The sequence below is a fragment of the Polypterus senegalus genome, chromosome 3, assembly GCF_016835505.1.
Source record: "Polypterus senegalus isolate Bchr_013 chromosome 3, ASM1683550v1, whole genome shotgun sequence".
In the NCBI taxonomy this organism is placed as follows: domain Eukaryota; kingdom Metazoa; phylum Chordata; class Cladistia; order Polypteriformes; family Polypteridae; genus Polypterus; species Polypterus senegalus.
Window position 1 is genome coordinate 46907883 of NC_053156.1, and position 27015 is coordinate 46934897.

General features: G+C 36.6%; 1 protein-coding gene across 3 annotated transcripts in view; it reads right to left on the reverse strand.

Annotated features, from left to right (window-relative positions):
- Window positions 1-825: 825 nt before the first annotated feature.
- Window positions 826-27015, reverse strand: part of LOC120525109 (polyunsaturated fatty acid lipoxygenase ALOX8-like) — a 118529-nt gene continuing 92339 nt past the window's right edge. For all 3 annotated transcript variants that reach the window (XM_039747127.1, XM_039747124.1, XM_039747125.1), the window contains 7 exons: window positions 26395-26598; window positions 25591-25677; window positions 21188-21357; window positions 15425-15546; window positions 8484-8584; window positions 4804-4974; window positions 826-1542 (listed from right to left, as the gene is read on the reverse strand). In XM_039747127.1, the coding sequence (XP_039603061.1) occupies window positions 1363-1542; window positions 4804-4974; window positions 8484-8584; window positions 15425-15546; window positions 21188-21357; window positions 25591-25677; window positions 26395-26598 (1035 nt within the window). In that variant the 3' untranslated portion in view covers window positions 826-1362. The remainder of the gene's footprint in view (window positions 1543-4803; window positions 4975-8483; window positions 8585-15424; window positions 15547-21187; window positions 21358-25590; window positions 25678-26394; window positions 26599-27015) is intronic.

The window sequence follows — 27015 nt, forward strand, 5'->3', positions numbered from 1 at the left end:
ACAACCAAATTTTGCATACAAGTACTAGATAAAAATGAATAGATTTCTAAAACCTTTTGGGCTAGTTCCGCTAACCGGAAGTGGTACTTTACCTTTTATTCATGCAGCTGCAGAGTCCAATTTATTCAACTGTATTTTTATAATAATCATTCAATATATTATTCATTTGATTTGATTTCTTCTTGATGGTTCTTCAATGTACATAATATAAAAATATTATTATTGTCTTGCGATTTACTCCTCAAATATTCATCCCCGTATCGGAGTATACGAGAAAGTCTAGGGGAGACCACTCCCGATTTTTCATTTAAGTGTTACAAATTTTTCTGTTATTAACATTTACAGTAAGTATTTTATTGCTCATGACACTGAATGTTAATAGAGCATATTTGGTTTTATTGTTTTGTTTTTGGAGGTTTCCTGTTAAAGACTTCAGAAATCCTAGTTTGGTTTTGGTCATTGTGTTGAATGTATCTGATCAGGCCTGTCTGACACTCTGATGATTGCAAAAGCATGACTGGTAAGTTGCTCTGTAGTTTAAGATTTCTTTGTGAGTAAATAGTTTAGCAACATTTTACAATAAGTGCACGTTATTGTTTACTTACTACAGTATATAATTCTGGTTACAACATAAAAAATTGTATAGGTTTATATAATATTATGTACCTCATTGCATAATTGCTTGAATTCAAATATATGCAGTTACTTCTACTTCTACTACAGATACACAGTTAGTACATAGTTGCAAACTTAAGTACAATATATGACATAAATACTATGTACTTACTTACTGTGCAACATAAATACATTTTATAATGCCCTGTGTTATTCATTTATCATTTCCTTAATGTTCTCAGTAGCTGCTGCCAAGTTTTTGATCTCTTCACATTTGAAAGCATTTAGTGCTTATTCTTCACGTTCTGACAGTTGTCATACTGTACAGTTAAACTGATGAAAGAATATTTTAGGCTTGGCCATTTCCATGTACTTATAGATGGGAGAAGCCTTTCATCCCAGATTCATCATAAGACATCTTGTAAAACTTGACTTAGATCCCCATCTCAGCGTTCTGAGTGGAGAGTGTTGCATTTTGACAGCAGAAAACTACCTAACCTGGAAAAATGTGAGGGGAAACATACAAGTTTAAATTATGACTTATACTTTTAGCATTTATTTATTTATGTAAATGTAACATCATTGTAGTCCTACCTACTAATAAATTGTGTATTGGTTTGATTTAATTCGATATAATATGGCTATAACAAAGAAACAATGACTAAATCATATCTATCTTTGACATATTAAGATTTGTTTTCTGTCTCATGATAATTAGTTACAGAGAGCACATATTTTGGCTTCATTTCAAATAGTAACACTGTTCTCGATGAGGTCCGGTAGCAGGTAAGTGTAAGGCAGCTCCATGCCCTCATTTCTAGTCATGATTTCTGAACTAAGCTCCTTCAGTTCTTTCTGGAATTCTGAGAAGAATGTCTGGGGAGTCTCCTCGATGAAAAAATTATCAGGATACTGGCCAAGTGTTACCTTAAGGGAAATTGGCAACAGAGAAAATAATTAGAGTGGGTAAGAAGCAGTGGAAAGAAAACTGAAAAACATCAAAGAAATATACAAACATTTCAGGTGCTTAACCTTGAAGTAAGCACCTTTTTAAGGCAACTTGTAATACTTGAATTTACACATTGCGGTGTTATTGCCTTGTGAAATTCTTTACACTTTGCCATGTTGTTATTCTACCTAGCAATACAATTCAAAATACAATGGCTTGACGTTCCTCACAACTGCATAGTCATTAGGCCCCTCCACTTAGGTCCAACATACAAAGTTACATTGACAAAATCTAGAGACGAACAAATACAAGATAAAAACAACACAATAGAACCATAAAGAATGTAATTTAAAAAATCAAAATACAAAATATCAGAAACAAGGAACTAAAAAAATAAAATGAATGAACACCAGTCTTGGCCAAACCTTAATATCTAACCCTAAAGTCTGGGAAAAGAATGGCTATATACACAAGTCTGAGATCATTACTGTATTCTGTGTGATGTTGCCTAACATCTCCCACTGGCGACCCTTAAGGGCTTCCAATTATTACTTAATGGATCTGACATGCCCACTGTGCCAACTGTCTATCATATCAGGTACAAAGGGGATACACATTATGGGCCTTGTTGGTGCTGTCTGTTACATTGGGGGACTCGTTTTCAAAAACCTAGTCGTCCACTATCATTGTCAGGTGGAAACAATTTTGTACATCTGCCTCAGTCAAGATCATTCACTGCCCGCAGTAATACAGTCTCTGTGGAGCCTAAGATTTCTTTTAAAGATTTACAGAAGAGGTCTCTTTCTGATATTGAGGAGACCGTGGAGTGCTGAACAGTTTCAACAGTATTCCTCCAACATGGCTTGTGTAGGAATTGGATGAAGAAGGGTTAAAGTGATATGATGTGCCACATAGCTGTAGCAGAGAAAGCCTAGGGGACACATTGCATACATTAGAAAAATGGTTTCCTAGTTTAAAGAGACCAAAGTCAAAAACTTGCATGGAGAGAGGCTGCAAAAACATATTGCGTTTGCTGAATATAAAGCATATAGCAATGAGGCAATGTTTTTGATTTGGAAAGACACATTGAAATAAAATACTAAACATACTATATACTGTTAAGTACAACAGTAATCATCACTTTCCAAAACCACACAAAGAACAACAATAAAAAACACACATAATTATTAAGTATAATATTTATTAGGTTATGTTGAATGATTTTTAAGGTGAAGATGTTGTATCTCACAACTTGTGGGCAAGTATTAATTGCATTGCAATATGTAAACATGGGCGGCACAGTGGCGCAGTGGTAGCGCTGCTGCCTCGCAGTTAGGAGACCCGGGTTCGCTTCCCGGGTCCTCCCTGCGTGGAGTTTGCATGTTCTCCCGTGTCTGCATGGGTTTCCTCCGGCGCTCGGTTTCCTCCCACAATCCAAAGACATGCAGGTTAGGTGGATTGGCGATTCTAAATTGGCCCTAGTGTGTGCTTGGTGTGTGGGTGTGTTTGTGTGTGTCCTGCAGTGGGTTGGCACCCTGCCCAGGATTGGTTCCTGCCCTGTGTTGGCTGGGATTGGCTCCAGCAGACCCCCGTGACCCTGTATTCGGATTCAGCAGGTTAGAAAATGGATGGATGGATATGTAAACATATATCCTGCAGTATTTTTGGATGTCTTTTGAGGCACATAGTTTCTCAATGTATGACCTTCCACAGAAGGATGAGAAGAACCTATGGTATCTTTTAAAGATCACTCATCCTTAGAGCCCTCACATTGCACTGTCGGTGACATATTCACATCTGTCCAAAGTTGTCAGGAAAAAGAAAGGTATGTCTTACTCTCAACTAGGATAGTCTGCACCACAGGTACTTGTTAGAAAAGGACAGATATTCTCATTTTAAAAAGTGCTTCTTGTCTCACTTCACAGAATCCTGATATTTTTTCATCTGTTGCAGATCTTCTTGCTTAAGTAGACTTCAGGAGACCCTAACTATTTGCTTGTATTTTCTATCTGTAACATAAACTTGAGGCTTTTTTTCAAATCAAGAAAAAGTTTAGTCAATAGAAATGTATACTGCTCCACTCTGACATATACTTATAGTGATTTTTTAAATCAGACAAAGAAATTAATGGGACGTGGCAGTTTATGCGTACATTTCAGAAATACTCCACAGACACCAGTAAAGAAAACCTGAACCAATCACATAGGTAATGTCAAAGGTATGCCAAAAGCATAACTAAATTCATATCAAATTAAAAAAAGAAATCGATTGGGGCATTTTTGTGTGCTTTGATTCTTTTTGATTATTGTTGTTAGTGGAAATTGCAGATTAGCTTTGTCTGCACCAGTATTGTTGACAGTGCACTCACTCAGTTTGAAAATTTGAGTCTTTGACATGTACAGTAGCTGGACCAAGAATATTAAGTGACTTACATGTGATGCATCCCAGTTTACCATTATAAACTAGCAGCCATTTGTAACATTTAAAAAAAATCAACCTGCTCCTTTGTCCAGCATTGCAGATGGTCACCTTGCTCCGATCTGGCATCATGTTAATTGTGGCTATCAGAATTGTTTTGCCATGATGAACAGAGAGAAGGGTATGATAAGGGATATGTGTGGTTCACAGAAATACTGTAGCTTGGTTCTACATCTTTATTCATTTTAGTTAACAATGAAATTCTGTTTCCATATGCAGAAGCTTACAGTACACTGCTGCAAACATGCTGAGCAATTCTACACTGCAAACAGTGTTTATCTCCCAAAGGCTAAACTAACCAATCTGAACTCTCCAGGCTTCTACGTTACCAGATTTTATCCATCTGTGAATTAATATGGTACTTACAGAATTATTTTTTTCTTATGTATCCTTAATAGATTTGACACACAAAAAAGGTGCTGTTCATTTTAAAACTGCAAGGTGCATAACCAGCACTAGGGGTATCATTGCGGGTTAGAGAGTAAGGAGATGGTATGAGGACACAAGGGCAAAACAGCAAGAACTGTAGAGCAGGACCTCATTCAAGGCTACTCCCATTTGGTTTTGTTAATTTCACATTGACTGCTGTTTAGAGGCTATTTAGAAAAGAACAGTCAAAGAGGGGATTCACTCATGAACACTTTCAGTAAGAGCTTAGTCTCTGATTGAGTGATTATTTGGAATGAAACCTTGCAGGAACATATTTAAACTTATTGAACAGCTATTGCTAAAAGCTCAGTTGATCAAGCAGAGGCACTCACATAATCCATGGATTTGCGTGTAAGCAGCCAGAGCACAGAAATTGCCTTGCAGGTACTCTTGATGTTGGCCAGACTGTTGAGTACATCCTTCTTGGTGATTTGTCCCTTAGCAGTAGGAGGCGGTCGACACATTGTGGGAGGAGCATTAGGCATCCAGCTGAAGAAGTCAAACTGCAAGAAGTGCAGAAGTGAAACATTCTTAAAGTGATGATAAAAAGAGAGAAGGACTAGGTGGGTGTCAGTTTTATGCTTTTACTTTACAATCCACACACCAAGCAGCAGTTTATTTATTGGTAGCTAATCAACTCCCAGATTGAAAAACTAAAGGTTGCAGATTAATTTACAAAAAAATGAAAAATGTCTTTGCCTCCTCCATACCTGATTTATATAACAAATGAAAAATGTTTGGCTTGTAGAATTATTTCAGTTTCAGGTTTCCTACTAGATGTTTAATTCATTGATTAGTTTCAGTTTACTCAAGAATAGGATTGAAAAATGACTGAATGATTGTGATACTGTCAATGTGTGCCATTCTAAAAGGCATTTTTGTTAATAGCACAGTACAACCCAAACTCCTGTTGTGTTATATTTCTGTGTTTTTTTCCCCAGCAGCAAGTTTAATAAAAGAGAATGACAAAGTATAAGACGCTGCATATGCTGATCAATTCTACTGTTATCTAAAGTACATTAGCCTTCCTTCTTCTTATTACTTTAGTGTTGTTGGATTGTGCCCTTTTCATAAAAACAATGAAAATAACTGAATGATCCTAGCATGACTTTTGGTTGAATCACCTGTCTGTGAGTATTAATGAGTCCTTTAATGTGCACTTTGTGCCACTGCATTACTTCCAGGCTGTTTTCTTGCACATAGGAAAGACTTCTGTGTTACTAGGAGCTTTAGGATCAAAAAATATTAATTTTTTATTAGGCTGCACAGCATTAATTTCTCTAATACTGAGGAGGAGGGAGTGGGTGGCTCCAGAATTGTGCCTGTTCCTAACTTTGTCATTTGACTTAACATTATAACCAACCATCAAATCCTCTAAAGCAGTGCTTCTCAAACTTGGTCCCGTGGCTGCAGGTTTTTGTTCCAGCCAGCTTCTGTTTTTAATTGGACTCCAGGGCTAATTAAGTGAATTGTTATTTCCCAAGTTCTGAGTTTTGGGAACAATACAGAAATTAGAAAACTAAGTTTGTAAAAAAAAAAAATTAAATGTACCTAGCGGTTATATGGGAATAATGTACTTTTTTCTTTTAAACAATGGTTTCATCTTGATTTTCATTCTACTTTTCTAGGTGTTCTAATTGTTTAATTAATCCTTTATTTATTAATTAGTGGGTCTGACGCTAAAGTAGTTGCAGCCTTTGATTATTCAGTGTTGTTTGCCTGGGTGTCTGCTCTGCTCATTTTTAATTGTCATTAATAAGCTACAATGAAGGGAAAAAACTGCTCAGAGAAAGGGCAAAATATAATGAAATGAAAAAAGAGAGTTAAGTATTTCAATCTATAGCAAAACCAGAAATATTTCTAAATGTCTTATAAATGTAAAAATTGTGTTGTTGTGCTTTTCTGAATATAGAATAAAAGAAAAATAATACCAGCTAATTAAACAAGCTCAGTGTTATCAGGTGTTGCCACTGATTAGGAATCTGGTTGGAACAAAAACCTGAAGCCACAGTGAGCCCCCAGGACTGAGTTTGGGAAACACTGAGCTAGAGTACGGGTGTCGAACTCCGGTCCTCGAGGGCCACAGTGGCTGAATGTTTTCATTCTAACCATCTTCTTCATTAGTGATCCATTTTTACTGCTAATTAACTTCTTTTGCTTTAGTTTTAATTAACTTGACTTGGGACCCTTAGTTGTCTCTTTTTCCTTAATTAGTAGCCAAACAATAATGAGACCCAAAACGAACCACCACATGACCAGCTCACCTGTGCCCATCACACAATATTTGAAAATAAAGAAAGGCGAAGGTTTCAGTAAGGTTGATCTCTCAGGTCACCAAAACATTTTGAATGTTTTCTTAGAAAAAACAGAAAAATCAACAGATTTGGAAATGTCTGCTCTGGCAGAATAAGAGCAACAACAAGCCATTGAATTAAATAACGGGCTTAATTAATGGCAAGAATCAGCTTCTCATTAAGAGACTGGTTGAACTGAAATTGTTTGGAGTTTGAAATCCTAGTTTAGCTGGTCATCTGTTGGCTCGCTTCATGTCTCATTTCTGTTTGGCTGTCATTTAATGAAAAAATAAATCAATTCAGAGGACTGAAACCTTAAAAACAGGGCTATTGAAATGAAGGGAAAAGAAGTTAATTAGCAGTGAAAAAAACTCACTGATTAGGAAAAGGGTTAGAATGAAAACCTGTAGCCACTGCGGACCACCAGACCAGGAGTTCGACACCCCTGCTTTAGAGGTTTATTTTTTCTAGGGATGCTGCTGACTGGAGTTTTTGTTTTCTTCTTGACATAGCTCAACAATAATATGAAAGGACATATGTTGTTAGAATCCACTCATGTTATTAAGGGTGAAATTGCTTTGATTTACAAATGAATTCAATCTTTATGTGTATGTATTATGCAATTAGTAATTTTTAAAGTTTGCAATAATATTTTGCTTGCAAATATGTTACAACACTATAAGCCTTCCCTCAGTGAAGGGCACTATATATAGATAAAATGTATTGAATTAAATTAACGTGTTCCTAAAAACAAGCATAGCCTTAGTTTATTGTTCCTGTTGAATTCCTAACATTAAATCTATACAGTATATATATATATATATATATATATATATATATATATACCCGATCTGCATACTGTCAAATAAACGAAGCACACGCCGTGGCGCAACTTAAGAGGCTTCGCTGCTGACGCCCGAGGTTCGATTCCCGAGAGGGGGTGCAGTGAGTGTGTACGCCTGATGAACCCAGAATTAGGGGGAAACACGTGTTGCATACTCTTTTGCATTATTTCACAGTAAAAACTATTTCAACCATTCTATGATCTGCTTCTTGCAACTGAAAGAGGGCACCGTGGCGGACGTTAGCCGACTTGCTGACCAACCACAAGCATTACCTGGCAGGTAACCACTCATACAATCGGATTGTGATTCAGACTACGAATGCCTTGAATGTAATTACCCCGATCTACATACTGTCAAATAAACGAACCACACGCTGTGGCGCAACGTGAGAGGCTTCGCCTCTGATGCCGAGGTTCGATTCCCGAGAGGGAGTGCAGTGAGTGTGTACGCCTGATGAGCCCAGAATTAGGACGAAACACTCTTTGCATTATTTGACAGTAAAAATTATTTTACCCTTATATATGTGTGTATATATGTAGATATATGTGGATGTATGTGTATATATATGTATATATATGTGTATATATGTAGATATGTATGTATATATGTATATGTATATGTATATATATATCTTTATGTGTGTGTGTGTGCGTGTTTGTGTGTATATATATATATATATATATATATATATATATATATATATATATGACAGCAACACTCATAACAGTAACAAAACAATTACATTGACAATTATGTTACGTTATTTTTAAAATGTTTCCTTTTCTTTTTCATTAATTCTTTAACACACTACATCTCCGCTGCGAAGCGCGGGTATTTTGCTAGTTATAAAATATAAGGCAAGGCTTTTCCCACCTGTCCATTGTTAACGGCTGCATGCTGGACTGAGCAGGTGAATATAACCATCGTAAGAAACTTGATGAGCTGCTGACTAGCGTCAAATCTCTTTGGTATTCCTGAAAGGAAGGAAAAGAATGTAGTCATGATAACAGGTAAATACAAATTACCTGTAAGTAAAGTTTATGATCTGAGGAAACATACATGCATATAGCCTTGAATTGTGAAGTTTTACACAATTAGAAAGACATCTTGAATATATTATTAAACAAATAGGGTGATACAATTGCAAAATGCCTCATAACCCAAAAACCTGGATTCAATTCAAAACCTAATCACTATCTGTGTTGGGTTTATATGTTCTCTTTGTTTGCATGTTTATTTATTTATCTATCTATTTTTTTCTGTACACTCTGATTTCTTCTCACATCTTAAAGATAAATGTATCAAGTAAATTGGCACCTTTAAACTGTATGCAACCTGTGATGGACTGTCATATCATATAGAACCCTGTAATGTGTATAGCAGAAAGGAGCTTAAAGGATAAGTTTGGAATTTTTCAAGTCAAAGTTGTTTCTTCACAAACATGGTACAGTATATATACATTTGCAAGGTGAAACTGTGTTATTAAGTTAAGCATTTTTATATAAATTTAAAAAAATACATAGCTTTTCCAGCCATTTTATAATGGAACCTAATGGGGCACAGTTTGACTGGAAATTTAAGTCTAATATCTTATCTAGAAAGCTGTCAAGCATTGATCCTAGTCTTGAGATTACAAACACATTGTACAATAGCTTATGCATATAATTTTGGAACAGAAAAAAACACTGCTTTGAGGTTCAGCCATTTTTAAAAGAAGACCAGCTGTGCGCACCACCTCAGTGTTTGTCTTTTTCTACAACAACGTTTCACTCCCAGGTTTGTGGTTTCCTCCCTTAAGACAAAATCACAGTAAACTGTTCATGCAACATACTTATAGTATTCTGTTGATTTACTTCCATATTTACAGTGGTGTGCAAAAGTATTCAATTCCCTAGAAAGTCAAAATGATTTTCTGCATGACAAAAGATTGGTACACATATTTATCCATTCAGCATTTATAATGTGAACTCTTATGCTGTAACAATATCTTCCAAAGTCAACATAAACCATTTTCTATAGATATTTAAGAAGGAAAACTCAAAGTTAGTGTTTGCATGAGTATTTAATGCTTTGTGTTTTGGAAGCTCCAGGTGAAAACACCTTCTACAATCACTACTGGTATCACACAATTGAACAGAAAACAGCCATACTTCAATAAAAATAGTACCAAGAATGTGTGATAAAGTCATTTCTAGATCCTTTTTGCTGTCACAAACATACAGCAGAGACACGGAGGGCATATTTTCTTTTGCCATTTCAAAGAGGATGTAATTAGTAAATGTTTAGGCTTTTGAGTGGTTACATTATAAAATGCTAGGACAGACAATATATATTTTTTAATTTATAAAAATTGTTCAATCCTAGAACACAATTTAGAGTGGTAAATGCATATATGCATTGTTTGTGGAAGAATAACTTTGATTTGAAAAATGCTGAAATTATCATTTTAAAAAGTTTATATATTTGTACAGTATGTATTGTATTGATAAAAGCAAAATGAGTCCAAAGTGGGAAGACACCACCAGGTTATTGCCTGATGTAGACAGGAATGACTTAAGCTGGAACAAATGTACATTTGGTCCACTCAAGAAAAACCGAACCCCACCTGTGATTGTTATTTTTTGTAATTGAGTTCATACAAGGGACGTTCAAAAAGTTTCTGCACTTTGTTTTAATTCTGTTTATTAAGAATTTCAAAAACAGAAGTGTGGTCTCGTCCATTGTGGGAGATGGACATCTGAAGTGGAGCTCCGTTAGCAGCGGTGTTATTTTTTCTATTTTTTCTTATTATCCCAAGGTATCCCGTATTTACCCAACCTGAGGAGGTTCTATTACAGTATATGTAAGCATATATAAACATGATTGGTAAGAGAGGAGCTCAGAAAGGAACGGAAAAGAAACCTAAAGCTACATCCAAGCCTAGACAGGCAAGTCCAAGTTCAAGGAACGGCCTTTTTTTTTTTTATTTTATTAATTTTATTGGAATCCATACAAAGCAATCAAGTTTTTACAAAAAGAAAAATTATGCTAAGAACAGATCGATCCCCACCCCTGAGAGAGAGAGCAAGCCAAACGGCGTAAAATTTAAGGCTTGTAAACATACCTAAATTAATAAATTCTCTGTGCCTTATGAACTTATTTTAAAATATTACTGATTAGATCCTGCCATGTTTTGAAAAAAGTCTGTACGGATCCTCTGAGTATATGATTTTTTCCAATTTCAAATAGTATAACACATCAGTTTCCCACTGACTTAAAAGAGGAGAGTTTGGGTTCTTCCAGTTTATCAGAATAAGTCTGCATGCCAACAGTGTAGTGAATGCAATCACAATTTGTTTGTCTTTCTCCACTTTAAGCCCCTCTGGAAGAACACCAAACACAGCTGTTAATGGGTTAGGAGGGATTGTGAGTCCAAGGCTGTCTGAGAGGTAATTAAAAATTTTTGTCCAGAATGATGTTAATTTGTTGCAGGCCCAGAACATGTGACCCAGTGAGGCTGGAACTTGGTTGCAACGTTCGCAGGTTAGATCATGCCCTGGAAACATTTTGGAGAGTTTTAGTCGAGACAGATGTGCTCGATATATAATTTTGAGTTGTATAATTGTATGTTTTGCGCATATGGAGCTCGAGTGAATTCTCTGCATTGCTACTTTCCACTTTTTTTTTGATATATTAATTGAGAGATCTTTTTCCCAGTGTCCTCTTGGATCTTTGAAAGGGAGGGATTGTAAAATGATTTTATATATTGTAGAGATGGAGTCTAAGGGCTCATTTATACTTCACGCGACGCGACGCATGCTGCAGCGGACGCTCCTGCTACGCAAGCGTTGAAGTGTTTATACTTGCGCCCGTACTTTACGTAAATCTAGAGGAGTCCACCAGGTGGCAGTGTGAGATATTATCACGGTGAGAACATGTTCGGCTTCTCTGTGTTGTGAATTGCCTAAAACACCTATTAAATTCCGATAACACCTTACCGCAATATCTGTGAAAAGGATGTTTATTGATTAAATCCATCAATCCAGGGATGTGTCCATTCCAACAAGCATTTGGCACGACTGAGAAACAATCCCTGGACGAGGTCTCCGCTCATCGCAAGGTGAATACAAGCACACATACACTAGCGTCATTTTAGCGGCACCAAATCCCCAAATCTGCTTATCTTTGGAAGGAAACCGGAGCACAGTGTGGAATACAAGCAGGAAATACCAGCAACGTAACTCCCTGCGAGACAGCAGTGCTATTGCTCCGCCACCGTGTCACCACCATGTGTGTAATTATTAACAGTATTCATTATTTAAATGAAATTATATGTAAAATGTAACATACACACTTCAATGCATTCCATCATGAAAGTGATATCAAGTATGAATCTAAAGATTCTAAATGTGCAGAGAGTTGGAATATCATACATTTAATTTGTTCTGTGTGGTGATCTTTTGCTGCTTGCCGCAGCTGTCAGGTCCAAGAAGCTCGTAGCGATTCAAAACTGGGATGACGTTTACGACCGTCTGCTTTAATGATAAAGTAAACTACGAGGTTAAAGTGGACATTTCGAGATTAAAGCCGAAATTTCCACTTTAATCACAAAATACACGTTTTCACCATGTCCTTTATTTTTTTCTCAGTGGTTCAAATATAACACTATACATTATGTTGCTGTTGTTAAGTTGTAAAAATAAAAAAATTAAAAAAGACGACACAAAAGATGGTATGTGAGACTTTTAAAATGTATCGTGTCATTACATTCGGGAACTATCAACATGTGACAGAAAGCCTCTATGCCGATCCTACGGGATGGATGCTTCGATGTGGTGAAGCCAAATGCCGACATACAAATGCATTCGAGGTGCTTTTATATTCAAGCGTCGCATATTCCCGATCGTAATGACACGATACATTTTAAAAGTCTCAGTGCCGTCTATATTTTTTTTTTTTGCAACTTCACATCGGCAACATAATGTATAGTGCTGTATTTGAGCCACTGAGAAAAAAATAAAAGACACGGTGAAAACGTGTATTTTGTGATTAAAGTGGAAATTTCGGCTAAATGTCCACTTTAACCTCGTAGTTTACTTTATTATTAAAGCAGACCATCGTAAATGTCATCCCAGTTTTTCATCGCTACGAGCTTCTTGTACCTGACAGCAGGTAAAGTAAAAAAATAAAAAATAGACGGCACAAAAGATGGTATGTGAGACTTTTAAAATGTATCGTGTCATTACGATCGGGAATATGCGACGCTTGAATATAAAAGCACCACGAATGCATCTGTATGTCGGCATTTTGCTTCACCACTTTGAACCATTCATCAAAACAGCAAAGCGCGCACATCGATCCCCGAAGGATCTCCATAGAGGCTTGCTGTCACATGTAGATAGTAAACAGAGACTCTGACGCCACGCTCCGACTTTTAGCACACTCGCCCCGACTTTTGCTGGTACTGCAACTCGCGCACGCGTCGCGTTAATTTCTGAAGACCTGCTCAGAGGACGCGTGAAATGAACGCTGGGAACGCGTGGCAGCCATGATGCGGACGCGTATGCGTTCTGAGCGTGAAGTATAAATGAGCCCAAAGTCCTTAAGATTGAGCAATATTTTTTCCAGCATGGATGAGGGTGCAAGATGAGGAAAATCTGGAAGGTTCTGTTTAACAAAGTTCCTGATTTGAAGATAGTGAAAGAAATGTGTAGCTGGAAAGTTAAATTTGGATTGTAATTGTTAATAGGATGCAAAGACGTTGTCTATATAAAGATCTCTAAGCAAGTTAATTCCAAATTTTTTCCAGATATTAAAAACTGCATATGTTTGTGAAGGTTGAAAGAGATGGTTCTCTTGCAGAGGTGCCACAGATAGAAGCTACTCCATCTTAAAATGCTTTCTAAATTGGTTCCAGATTCTAAGTGAGTGGAGCACAATTGGGTTATTTGTATATTGCCGATAACGTGTGTTTATTGGAGCACAGAGCAAGGAATACAAAGAAGTACTGCAGGATTTTACTTCTATTGCGGTCCATGCCTGTGTATGTTCTTCTATTTGTGTCCAGGTTCTTATCGCCTGTATATTTGCTGCCAAGTAATAAAACTGGAAGTTAGGTAGAGCCATGCCACCTTCTGCCTTTTGTCTTTGTAGGGTCGCTGTCTGCAGTCCTAACAGCACTAACAGAATTTCAAAAGATTTCTGGTCTCAGAATTAATTTGAATAAAAGTGTGCTCTTTCCAGTGAATTCTCAAGCATACAAAATTAGACTGGACACCTTCCCTTTTATCATCACAGGTCAGTTTAAATACCTCGGGGTAAACATCACAAGTAAACATAAAGCTCTTTATTAACAAAAGTTTGCCGTCTGTATGGAAAAAATTAAGCAAGACTTGCATAGATGGTCAACCCTTCATCTCACTCTAGCTGGAAGAATTAACATTGTTAAGATGAATATCCTTCCTAAGCTTCTTTTTTTATTTCAAAACATTCCAATAGACATCAATAAGTCATTTTTTAAGAAGTTAGATTCAACCATAACCTCATTTATTTGGAATTCAAAACATCCACGTATCCAAAGTGCAACCCTACGTTACCAGGGTAAGATCCAACCTGCGAATGCTGCAATCAAGTACTAGCCTCACTGGGTCACATGTTCTAGGCCTGCACCAAATCAACATCATTCTGGACCAAAATTTTTAAATGCCTTTCAGACAGCCTTGGTGTCACAATCCCTCCTAACAGCTGTGACTCCCAGATGGGCTTAAAGTGGAGAAGGACAAGCAAACTGTGATTGTCTTTACTACACTACTGGCATGCAGACTTATCTTGTTAAATTGGAAGAATCCTAACTCTCCTCTTTTAAGTCAGTGGGTAACTGATGTTTTATATTATTTGAAATTGGAAAAAAGCAAATTCTTACTTAGAGGATCTGTGCAGAAATTTTTCAAAACCTGGCAGGATCTAATCAATAACATTTTAGAATAAGCTTTTAAAGCACTGAGGAAGCAGATACTCTCCCCATTTTTTTTCTTCTCCATTTATCTTCATTCACTTATTAATTAATCTATTTACTTATTTTTACTAGCTTTAAGTTTTATTCTGCTGCCCATGCTCTCTTTCTCAGGGGTGGGGGTTGATTTGTTTTCAATCCTATTTTTGTAAAATTGATCTATTTATATGGAATGTTGTGTGATTTCAATAAAATTAATAAAAGTAAAAAAAAAAAAAAGAATTTCAAAAACAAATTACATCACTTTTCTACATAGTCACCTTCATTTGCGATGCAATTTTCCCAGCATCATACCAACTTTATATTGTCCAATTACTATTCCTCCTGCCCTCACCATTTCCAATCAAAATATAAAAGTGTGGAAACTTTTTGAATGTCCCTCGTATATGTGTCAGAGTGTCCAGAATTGGTCAAAGGATAGAGTCTAATATAAATCAGGATGTGGTAAACATTTCATGCTAAGGTAGATGTAGATGTTGAAATATAAGCCAGGCTATCTATTCAATCATTTTCTGAACAGACAAGGAATTGGAATCTACACTAGCAGCCTTAAATACACAATAGGGACCAGTCATGGATGGGAGTGCAGTCCAGAGCAAGACATTCACCCATCCATTCTCATTCATACCACACAACAGTAAAATTGTCAATCCACCAAGAAAGCATATATTTGGCATATGAAAAGTATCTTGAGAAAACCTATGTGAATACATAGAAAATGAGCTTATTAAATAAATGCCTAAATAAGAAGAGTATTGGTGATTGCCAGGACTAAATGCAGGGATACTGTTAGCAATAATGGATAGTAGCAATTGTATCTCACCTGTTTCACTTCTGCTTAGAAATCCCTCTGTGAAAATTTCTTTAATCCATTCTTGCAGCTCCACATCATGCACAATGTCAAAGTTACGGGGATAGTAAAAATTAACCATCTTGTCAACAAACCTAAGAAGAAGAAAAAGTGCAGTCACTCAAAAAATGTTTGGTAACATTTAGAAAATGAGAAGCATGGCAGGAGTTTGGCAATTTTCCAATACATCACCAACACACCTTCATTCATGAAGATCATTCTCCTATCTAGAAATAAGAATTAGATAAAAGTCATCCTAGTTTTTAAGATAAATTGAGTTTGTGCAATGACAAACATAAATCCAAACTGTTTCCTGCATGAGAAAAGCTTAAATTTAAGAATTAGAGGACAGGCACAAATCTTACACAATCCTGACTATATAATAGTTATTATAAAGTAATGAGAACAGTGGAAAGTCAGTACTTTGGTACTTTGAAGGAAGGTCACATGGGAAGATGATTAGAAGTCACCATTTACCATTTAAGTTTAAGATGGAGATGAGAAGTAAAACAAGGCAAGATTATCTTGCCTTGCCTGACCGTTGCCTCGAAAGCTTGCATATTGTAATCTTTTTAGTTAGCCAATAAAAGGGGTCATTTTGTTTGGCTTTTCTCTACATTCATCACGACTAACATGGTACAACACCCTTATTAAGTATGAAGAAATTCATATACAGTCACATAACTTTTTGAGATGGTAGACAGATTCTTACTCTACATGATGATGGCATGTGGTTTATTCTGTTGTCCCGAGGTTAGATAAATCAAAGGTTAACTGCTGGCATGTCATTTCCTATAAGAAAAACACTGAAAGTAATTTCAGAACATGGTATGTTTTGAACAATTTTTGATAATTCAATGAAATCTTTACATTATAGGTAAGGTACACCATCTAAATACATTGACCAGTGTAGTACTAACCACATTGGACTCTGAGGTTCGATGCCAGGAAAATTTGAAAATTCCCCATGAGAAAGCCATTGGGAATAGTAAAATGATTTTAAGACATAAGAAAACATGCACTTTTTGAGGTTCATTATTGTGTCTGGTAGTATTGAGGATAAAATAGCATTGGCCTCTTTGTTGGACTTGAACTTTGGCATGTTTCATTGTTGTTATTCTTTCAATGACAAGGCTTATAAAAGGTTTCAGACACTGTTTTTGAAAACCCTTCATGATGACAAAGTGAAATATTTAAAAATGGAGTGTATAGATTTTATTAGCACTATGTTGGTGTTTTGGTCAAGCCAGTGCTCCTTGTTCGATTTCAGAAAATTTAGGATATCCCAGTTTAAGATAGACAGATCGGTAGGTAGACAGTACATACTTTATTTGACTCAGGGAAAATTTGGCTTTTCACAGAAGCTCAATAAGTAAGTAAGTAAATATTTAAAGAAAGAAAGAAAGAAAAAAAAGAAAGAAAGAGAAAGAACAGGTAAATATAACCGTGATGACAAAGTCAATGAGCTGCTTAAGAGTGCTAAAGCTCTGCGGGATGCCTGTAATGGAGCAGAAAAAAAATAGTAGTACAAAATCTTTTGATCACACTTTGTTATGGTCATTCACTTTTTAGCTAGGATACATACACATACATGGACACCAGGATGATTATTTGTGCCATGGCTAATATATTGGTCAGCAGCTGTTTTTGTGACTGATGATTTAGTCAAAAGAATTGCATCTGAAGGGTTGTTGGGAACAGAGTGTCATCTGTTCAGCTTGACGTTTTTCAGTTGCAGCCCTCACCAGGGCAATTGCCTGGAATGTGAAGTGAAGTTGTTGTCAGAGGTTGTCGTAGAAGACAAGGGTTTGCTGGCATACCAGCCAGGATGGATGGTTCCTTATCTGGCTGGGATGCCTTGGTAATGGACGGTTTGAAGGAGACTGCCACCTGGGGCCATGTTCTCTATTAGTATAAAAGGTGGCAGCAGCTAACTGGTGATTCGCCTATATAGGCACCTGCAAGCCTGCATGGTAATTGGAGTTCCAATGGGCAGCCCTGCTGGGTCTTGGGAGCCACCAGAAGGAAGATGTGGGGATGGTTTTCTCATTTTAGAGAAGTTCCAACTGACTCAGAAATGCTTCCTGGACACCATGTGGTAGCATCGGAAGAGTTTGGTATTAAAGGAGGCACCTCCTTACATGGAGAGTTGAAGTCAGGTGAAGTAAAGACAAATCTCCCCTAAGAGAAGCGGAAAAAGAAAGAAAGAAAGAAAGAAAGAAAGAAATACAAGGCTTAAAAGATAAATGTTTCTGAAATTCAATGTGTGAGTGGATACTTTTTAGATAAACCTAAAACATGAGATGAAACACCTTATTAATGATATTCATGTTATATACAGTGAGTGCTTAACAGATAAGTATTGAGTGTGCAATTATCACGAGTTTGAATCCAGAAAATTAATCATTTAGTGTTGTATGTAAAGCGTAGAATATTAAAATAGTAATGTAGCTATTAAATCCTAACAACCAATGAGTCTCAGGAGTGTACACTTCAATAATCAAACAAACTGCAAACCACCTCCCAAAACTTCTATCACAATTTTTGTTGTACTTTTTAATAATTGCCAGTGCTAAGGGGTTGAATATTTTTCAAATCTTGATTCCTATTCAGGCTTGTAAGTTTAGTGTTTAGCCTATTTGTTTTAAAACAAAAAGGCTGAACACAAGGGATTTATTCCCATTTTCACTGCAAGAAGTTAAAAATGTTCTATTTTTACCTTTTATTTACATTTTTATTTCTTGCTTTGCTAGCCATTTAGCATATCTTTTGATTTTGTACTGTCTGGGGAGCTCCTCTTGGTGTTAATTTCTTGTAAAAAACCTTTTATTTTGTTGTGGACAAATATAGACCTTGGTAGGCAGAACACTGCTGTTAGTTCATGATGTCCACTGGACCTGGAACTAGCAGTGCCTCAAAAGATGGAATTATCAGTATATAGAATTTATTCTTTGTAGGTCATGTTGAGTAAATGGACTGTTGTTGTTAATGAGATGCTGTATTTTCTCGATGATAACTGATTACCTTAGCCCACATGTTATTTGCTGCTGTGTTCTAGTTCTGTTTTTCCATATTTAGTTTGATGTTTGTAGTGTGATGTACTACTTCATGTTAAATTTCTACAGGACGGTAGTGAGACCGGCTATGTTATATGGGTTGGAGACCGTGGCACTGACCAGAAAGCAGGAGACAGAGCTGGAGGTGGAAGAGTTAAAGATGCTAAGATTTGCATTGGGTGTGACAAGGATGGACATGATTAGAAATGAGTGCATTAGAGGGTCAGCTCAGGTTGGACTGTTGGGAGACAAAGTCATAGAGGCAAGATTGTGTTGGTTTGGACATGTGCAGAGGAGAGAAGCTGAGTATATTGGGAGAAGGATGCTAAGGATAGAGCTGCCAGGCAAGAGAAAAAGAGGAAGGCCTAGGAGAAGGTTTATGGATGTGGTGAGAGAGGACATTAAGGTGGTGGGTGTCACAGAGTAAGATGTAGAGGACAGAAAGATATGGAAGTAGATGATACGCTGTGGTGACCCCAAACAGGAGCAGCCGAAAGAAGAAGAAGAAGAAGAATGATGTAGTACTGTATACATTGAATCAGATGTTGCTGACAGGGCTGAGAACAATCCTTCCAATTTCTTTTGCTTGTCTGTTTTGTTTCCTTCCTTTTATTTTGCCCATCCCTCAGTATTCATGGACTGAAAGATAAAAAAACCCTTCTCCCTAGCAGGACCAGTAGAAGGAGACATTAGGGCAGTGCCTAAACATATACAGAAAAATTTCAGAGACATTGAGGCAGCAAAAATGGTAGTAGAGGTCTGCAGCCAGACCCTTAGCATAATGCTTGTGTGGGTGTAAGATACAGATGATGTACAGACTCACATTGAATATGTAGGTTTTTCTGATTTTTGGAGGAGGTTATTCTTTCATATTGTAGCAATAGCCTGTAAACTGCTTTTTGCAAGTCAGCATAAGGAAAACAGATAGGTTTTGATTATGGAAGTAGGGAACAAGAAATTAAAAACAGGAACAGGAGAAGGGAAGGGAACAGGAGAAGAATATCATTGAGGTTTATGAAGAACAGCAAAGTATGGGTAGTAACAACAACAACATTTATTTATATAAGATGTTTTCATACAACAATGTAGCTCAAAGTGCTTTAAAAATGACTAAAAGAAAGTTACAAGAAGAAAAAACAATCAAGATTAAGCAATAATGTAAAATAAATAGCAACAAAACAAGGTAAGGTCAGATGTCTAAAACTAGCAATTTTTTATACTTAAGTGGTTCTTTTGACAAATTAAATCTGATTCGAATTTATATGCAATTACAATATTTAACACCTTTTTTTAATTAGACGTGACACATTGTAGCAGGTTAATTAATAAAGTATCTATCTATCTATCTATCTATCTATCTATCTAATACTGCCACCGTATGAATCCAGTGTGCTGGGTTGAAATACCATGCAGGGTTATTGTTCTTGTGGGGCTTGCATGTTCTTCCTGTGGTTGTGTGGTTTTAATAAAGGTTTTCTAGCAGGAAAAAATGGCAAATCCAAAGTGGCCTGATTAGGAGACTGAGGATGTACGTAAGTAGGTCCTGTGATCGACTGGCCGTTCCTTGCCTTGAGTGCAGTGCTGTCAAAATAAGTTTCTGAATTGAATTAAGAAGGTCTGAGAATGTTATGTTATGTATGTTATGTGTAAAAGTTGCCTTTTGTGGTATTTTGAATTATTATTATTATTATTATTATTATTATATTAATATTAATATTATTGTTATTATATCCGGGCTTTATTTAAAACTATTATCCTGATTCCACACATTATTCCAAATTGAAATAAAACTACAGTATGTTTTTCAATTTGTAATTACATATTTATTGAACGGTTTTGTATACAAAAAGTATATACTGTATAATATGTGTCACTGTTTTGTATTTCATATTTTCTTTTACAAAAGAATATACAAAATAATCAAGTATATAGGATGGGGTCACAAACATACACAATGCTATGTAAATTATTAAATTTCAAAAATTTGTTCCAATCTAAATTTATACAAATGTGGCCTTTAGCTAATAATGAGACATACTTGTAACTGGGATTATACTGGCATATTTTTTATATTTCTTCAGTGCCGTTAAGCTTTGTTGTTATGGGTAAAACATAGAAGCCATTTTGTTCTGTTAGCAGAACATTTTTTTTTTTATTTGATTTAGTGAACAACCTAATGAAGAGTACTACAAAAAGGAATTTCGATTTGTGACCCTGCAATCCTTTCTTTCACACAGAACAATTTACATTCAGCAGCATTTTATTTCCAAAATATGCTTTGGAATAAAAATTTAAGGCGGTACAGTGGCGAGGTGATAGCGCTGCTGCCTCGCAGTAAGGAGACCTGGGTTCGCTTCCCGGGTCCTCCCTGTGTGGAGTTTGCATGTCCTTGCCGTGTCTGCGTGGGTTTCCTACAGGTGCTCTGGTTTACTCCCACAGTCCAAAGACAAGCAGGTTAGATGGATTGGCAATTCTAAATTATCCCTAGTGTGTGTGTCCTGCGGTGTGTTGGCACCCTGTCCAGGATTGATTCCTGCCTTGTGCCCTGTGTTGGCTGGGATTGGCTCCAGCAGACCCCTGTAATTAAGATTCAGCGGGTTGGAAAATGGATGGATAAAAATTTAAATTGTGAAAATATTTTTTTTGCTAAGAAATGAAACTAAAAGATGAAACACTATACCGGTTAATGATTCCCCACAGCCTAAGTCCATCGTCTCTGTAGTAATAGTTGGGGACAGTTTCCATATCACGATCCATTATGTCATCTGGCAGACAGAGGGCAGTGTAGGTCAAGGACGTAAAGGCTTTCTGTAGCAAAATGAAAGCTCCGCCACTACCGGTGCTGATAGCCTAAATATAAACAAATGGCAAAACTAAGACACAATCTTGGGTTTTCCATTTCAACAAATTGCAATAAAATGATAATCATGTGTTTAACTTTATTAAATCTGCTTTCACACCACAAATACAAGCAATTAAATGCCAGTAATGTTCAGTGACCACTATTCACAGTACCAGCCAATTCAGATTTCTAAAACCTTTCTCATTGCATCAGTAGAGATATCAGAGTACATGTTACAGAATAATTTATAGTTTTTAGGGGTAGAAGAAAAAAATATTACCTCTTAACACAAAAGGGCAGAGGCAAAAATTCCCCCAAAGTGATGGATAATGAAGAATTGAATATGTATTAATGTCACTTTCATAGCAGAACTCTACTTTGTCATTCTGATTCTGCCTAATGTTAGGCTTTTTTACCACAGAAATGGATGACTTTTGTGTTCTCACCAACTGCTGTTAAACCAGCTGCAAACTGAAACGTTACCACTACCACCAACGCAGCAGTCCATAACTATTAAGCAGTCTACCAGCTATTGAAACATGGAAGTTCCATTGACCTGAAACAAAATATATGCCGATTATATACATTAAAGTATTGCAGGGTCTTAACTTTCCCTCTCAGTAGACCTTTAAAAAAATGTATTTTTGCGGTGCCAGTCAACAAAGTATTACATGTGGGATGGTTAATCTCTTTGCTGATAGTTGAATGAATAGATTATTTAGGTAGTTAACAGGCTGGCTACTGTTATCTGAAATGTTTAATTACCAAAACAGGTTGGAAACTCTTATAAATGCAAGTCAAGCAGTCCATAAGGTGATAGTTATCCCTCTCCAGTTTTACTGATATCAGTCACTGTGCAGGTGTCACTCTTTTTTAAATGTATATTGATTAAGCTCTTAAATCTAAGTGGCCGGAGATGTCAGGCTGCCAGCTATTACAAGCTCTTCATGTCTGAGGGGTTCTTATGGATCACTGACTGAAATCCAAGGTTTTGAAATGAAAATACAGCAACATTAGAATTTTCCCATTTTTCAAATAAATCCTTTTAGTTTAATTAATTTCATAACTATAATCCAAGATTGCACTAACAAGTGGCTGTTGGTAATAGACATTTAATTATTTCTTAACTTGTATTAAATGAACAAGAGTTTCTGAAAAAATAAGCTATACAGTGGAAGACCTTGGGTATGACAGTATCGAAATCAAATACTCAAAGATGTTTTCTCCTCATGGGTTTGGGTTTGGATACAATGTATGCTTTTAGGAAAAGTGTGATATCTTTGAAACCTGAGGATTGATCAAATCATTGAAAAATGATTTTCAATAGACGTCTCTTCATTATGCTGAATTTAGATTTTTGTGAACCTCTGGAACCTCCTGATGAGACAATCTGAGAGACAAACAATCTTGACACTAGCTGGACTTGTGATTTATGTCTAACCCAAATGATGCATCTATTAAAACATTACTCAGGGAATAGGATTCTCCTCCCTCTTTTTTACTCTTAAAAGTTTCACACTGGCTGTTGGTCTTCCTCTCTTTGTCTTGGGTTGGGACTTTTAACTGGTACAAGTAAGCAAGAGCACATTACCCCAATTTTGGCTTCCCTTCACTAGCTTCCCATTCATTTTCGAATCCATTTTAAGATTTTTAAATTTGTTTTTAAACCCTTTAATGGTTGTGCTCCATTTTATTTGTCTGAACTGCTGCACCCTTATGTACCATCTCGCTCTCTCAGGTCAGCAGACTAGATGCTTTTACGCGTTGCTAAGACGATGCAAACTCCCAGGTGATCGGGCTTTTTCAGTTGCAGCTCCAAAACTCTGGAACAATTTGCAGTTGAACGTTAGGCAGGCTCCTTCACTTGCCGCCTTTAAATCTTATTTAAAAACACACTTTTATTCCCTGGCCTTTGACCCAGTGTGAGTTGTTGACTGGGACCGTAGTTGACTATCTGTGTACTTTTTTCTTATTATGAATTTCTTCAACTCTTATGTGTTTTTGTTTCTTTTACCATTTTGGTTATTGTGTGTCTTATATGTTGGGCTTCATTGTACAGCATTTTGGTCAGCCCTGATGTTGTTTTTAAAGTGCGTTATAAATAAACTAGACATTAAGCCCGTTACTATAATGGGCGCTAGAACATTATTACATAAACATTATTAGGAACAGTCTATATTAAATTGCAAGGGACCTTGACCTCATTCTGTTTGTTGTCTTAATTTTTTTGTTAAAAATATTTTTGCAAGAAGCCTAAAGTAAAAGTAAAATAATATTAAAAATAGAAACGTATATGACAATACAGTAAGTATAATTAATATTGCCTTAATGTAAAACTTTATAACAATCTGTAGTACACAGTATCTGAAGAAGATATTTAGGAAAATGTTTTTATTTTTTTACCTCAGGAAATTTTTCAATAAAATTTCATTATAGACAACATTTTTTGTAAACACTCTTGTTCAGGACCATCTACAACGTTGACAACAACATCTGTAAAACTTCTAACTCTTGATAATGCAACATATAACTGACCGTGGCTGAATACTGATTCTTGCAAGTAAATGGCAACTTTTTCTAAGGTTTGCTCTTGAGCTTTATTAATTGTTATGGCAAAGGGTAATGTAACTGGAAATTGTCGCCTTCTTATAGTAAAGGGTAAATTAGTAGAGGAATAGAGCCAAATCAATACGGGGAATATTCTGACGCTCATTTTCTTTTTTCTTCAATCGATCTATTTGCTCGTATTTTTCTTTGTCTTTCAGCCTTTCTTTCGTTGATGTTTACTTGCTGAGCTGACCGTTCTTCCAGGAGATGTTGCTTATATACGATTTGAGTGTGTCTTTGTCCTACTTGACGTGTCCTTTTTTTTGGGTGGCATTTTGTTAGTAGATAGTTAGTTAGTAAACATGCCCGGGGCAGTATGTGTGGCGTCTCCCCAGCAATGGATTTTATGTGCGCGGCCTTGACTATCCAATCAGCACGCTCCCCAGCAATGCTGTCCTTTATTTGCTTATCATGCGTGGCTACACCATTCACTGTGTGCCCAGCTTCCAGTGTGTGTGCGTCCACGATGCCGGTCGTGCGTGTCGCACCGAGCCTCACGCATGCGTACTTCACCAAAAGACATAGACACACACAGACACCTGGACGTACACAGGGGTTTTATTAAAGAGGATAATAAATAAATAAATAAAACTAATTTAGTTTAGTTAAGTTTAACTGTTTGTATGGAATGTTACTTACTTTTAATAAATTTAACAGAAATAATAAAAAGATAAAAGAAAAAAAAAAATAAAACATTACCCAGGGAAAACTTAAGCAAGCTTTCCTCACACAATAGGCCTTCACTCTTTGTTTTTATATTTGCTTGTGACACATTAAAAAATGGGCTCATATTTATATTGGGAAGCAGCTTAATGTTTTTTTTTGTGCTCAGAATATTGATGTCAAGTTCAGTAATCACAAAAAAAAAAAAACACTTTTAAAAATTAAAAGAGGGACAAGGACAGATTATCAACATCAGTGCAGCCCAAGGCACCTGACTGTCCACCCAATCCTGAAAGGGTTTCATTTCAGTTTAAAAACTACTGATGCCCACACAGATTGGTAAGAGAGGTCAGACAGATACAGTAAGACTCTGTGGAGAAAGGGAATAAGATAAACTGAAAATTAGGAATTAAGATTAGTGGCATGACACGGACCCCTCGCCAACCAGTTCTGAATCAAGTGCAGGGCAGTTTGTTACTTTTCTATATTGGATCCATTCATCTGCCCTGCCAAAGTTCAAGTTTGGTTAGATTAAAGACAGAGGACTTCCAGAAGTTTACAGAGAGTGAATCAGGAATTTCAAGCGAGAGGCTAAAATGAGTTGAGTAGAGATGGTATCCAGACAGAGTAACCTTCACTGGAGAAAGGACAAAGTAAAAGAAGAGAGATCCAGAGCAACTATGGATTTTGAACTTAAAACCTTTTGGCTTAATGCAGTGCTCACTGAGTCAGTGTAAGCCTACTTAATGCAATAGTGGAGCAAGCAATGTAATCATTTCCAGGATGAATCTGACAACTGCCTAAACAACAAAATGTCTGACCAGGCAGCACTTTAAAGGATCATGACCCATCACCCTCCACTTAATTTCTCATTTTCCCCAAACTAATCAGATTGTAGTTAGAGATATATGCATTCATTTAGGTGATATAGCTGCAGCACAATAATAAAGTAATGTGCTTGTGATTCTGACCTGATCAAAAACTCCACCCTTGCCCAACAAACGTTTCCTTGCTAAGATGTTAATCTGCAGAGTGTACCTCAAATGCGGCATCAGGAGCTGGAAAAAAAAAAAGAAAAATACACACAAGTGTTGTTTTCTTTAAACAGAATTATATAAAGTTGTCAATTAGTGAAACCAACATAATGCAGTTCTGTGCTATGAGATCAGAACCCTGCCTAGCAGCACTAGGAACAGGGCAGGAATCAACCCAGGACTGGGTGCCAATAATTCACAGGGAAAACTCATGCTCACACTTAACCACTCACACTGGGATCATCGAAAGCTACAAATAACCTAACATCTTTGGGTTGTGTGAGGAAAATCAGATTATCTAGAGAAAAAACAACAGAGATACAGGGTAATATGACATTAAAATATAATTTTAAAAGAAAGATATGCCCAGATAAAACTGAAGAGACTGCAAACACAATGCTGTTCCGTCTAAAAATAAAACAGTGAACTGAATGTTCATAAGGGCTGACTTTACAGTTAAAATTCATAAAGAGTGCAGCAGGGTTGTCAATAGTGTGAAAGACTAGAACTGTTATAATATAATCATATTAAGAGGTTTCATGTAAAGTGTATACACAAAAGAGGAGGCTTTCATCCATGACTTGAACATGATATTCTATGGGCTACCTTGGAAGATCCTAAGGAAAGATTACTTTATTTATAAAAGTGCTAGGCTGTGCTGATAGGAGACATACTGTAGCACTTACCTGACAAGTTCTGTACATGCCATAACAAATATGAATGTTCTGCTTGAATGCATACCTTGAAGAGTGGGTGAACAGAGGGAAGCTGGCGATACGTTGCCATACAGAAGACCTCTGCCAGTAGGTGAGTATGCAGCAGATGAGAGACCAGCTGGTGGTAGCTGAAATCAGCGGAGCGAGTGTACATTTTTGCAAGCATCCAGTCATGCTCTGGGTCAGATGGCAGAAACACTGGGTTCTCTGGACCAGGTCTCTGCATTAGCTGGGTTGAGTTGAAAAAAACAGAAAATAGTTTCAATTCTAATAACAGTGTAAAACATCAGATGTCTGGGTACGGAATGGCAACCAAATGAAGTCATGCATTTTTGCACACACTTTTTGAATCAGGTCATGTCAAAGAAAAATGAATTAGGTATTACTAACAGACAGATTGGCTTGGTTTCTAAAGAGCTGGCCTTAGATCATCAGGTTGTAGATATAATCTCCACATATTAAATAATTGTCGTTGTTCTCTTTACATATGGCAATATGACTACTGCTACTAGTAAATGTGCTTCTCATTGTAAAAAACATGTCTATGTTGTATGGAGTGGAACCATAAAGTGCGTGCACTTTAACAACCTGATTTGAATGTTCTAAAGTGAAGAATCTGTAAAATCTCACAGCATTTTAAAACTCC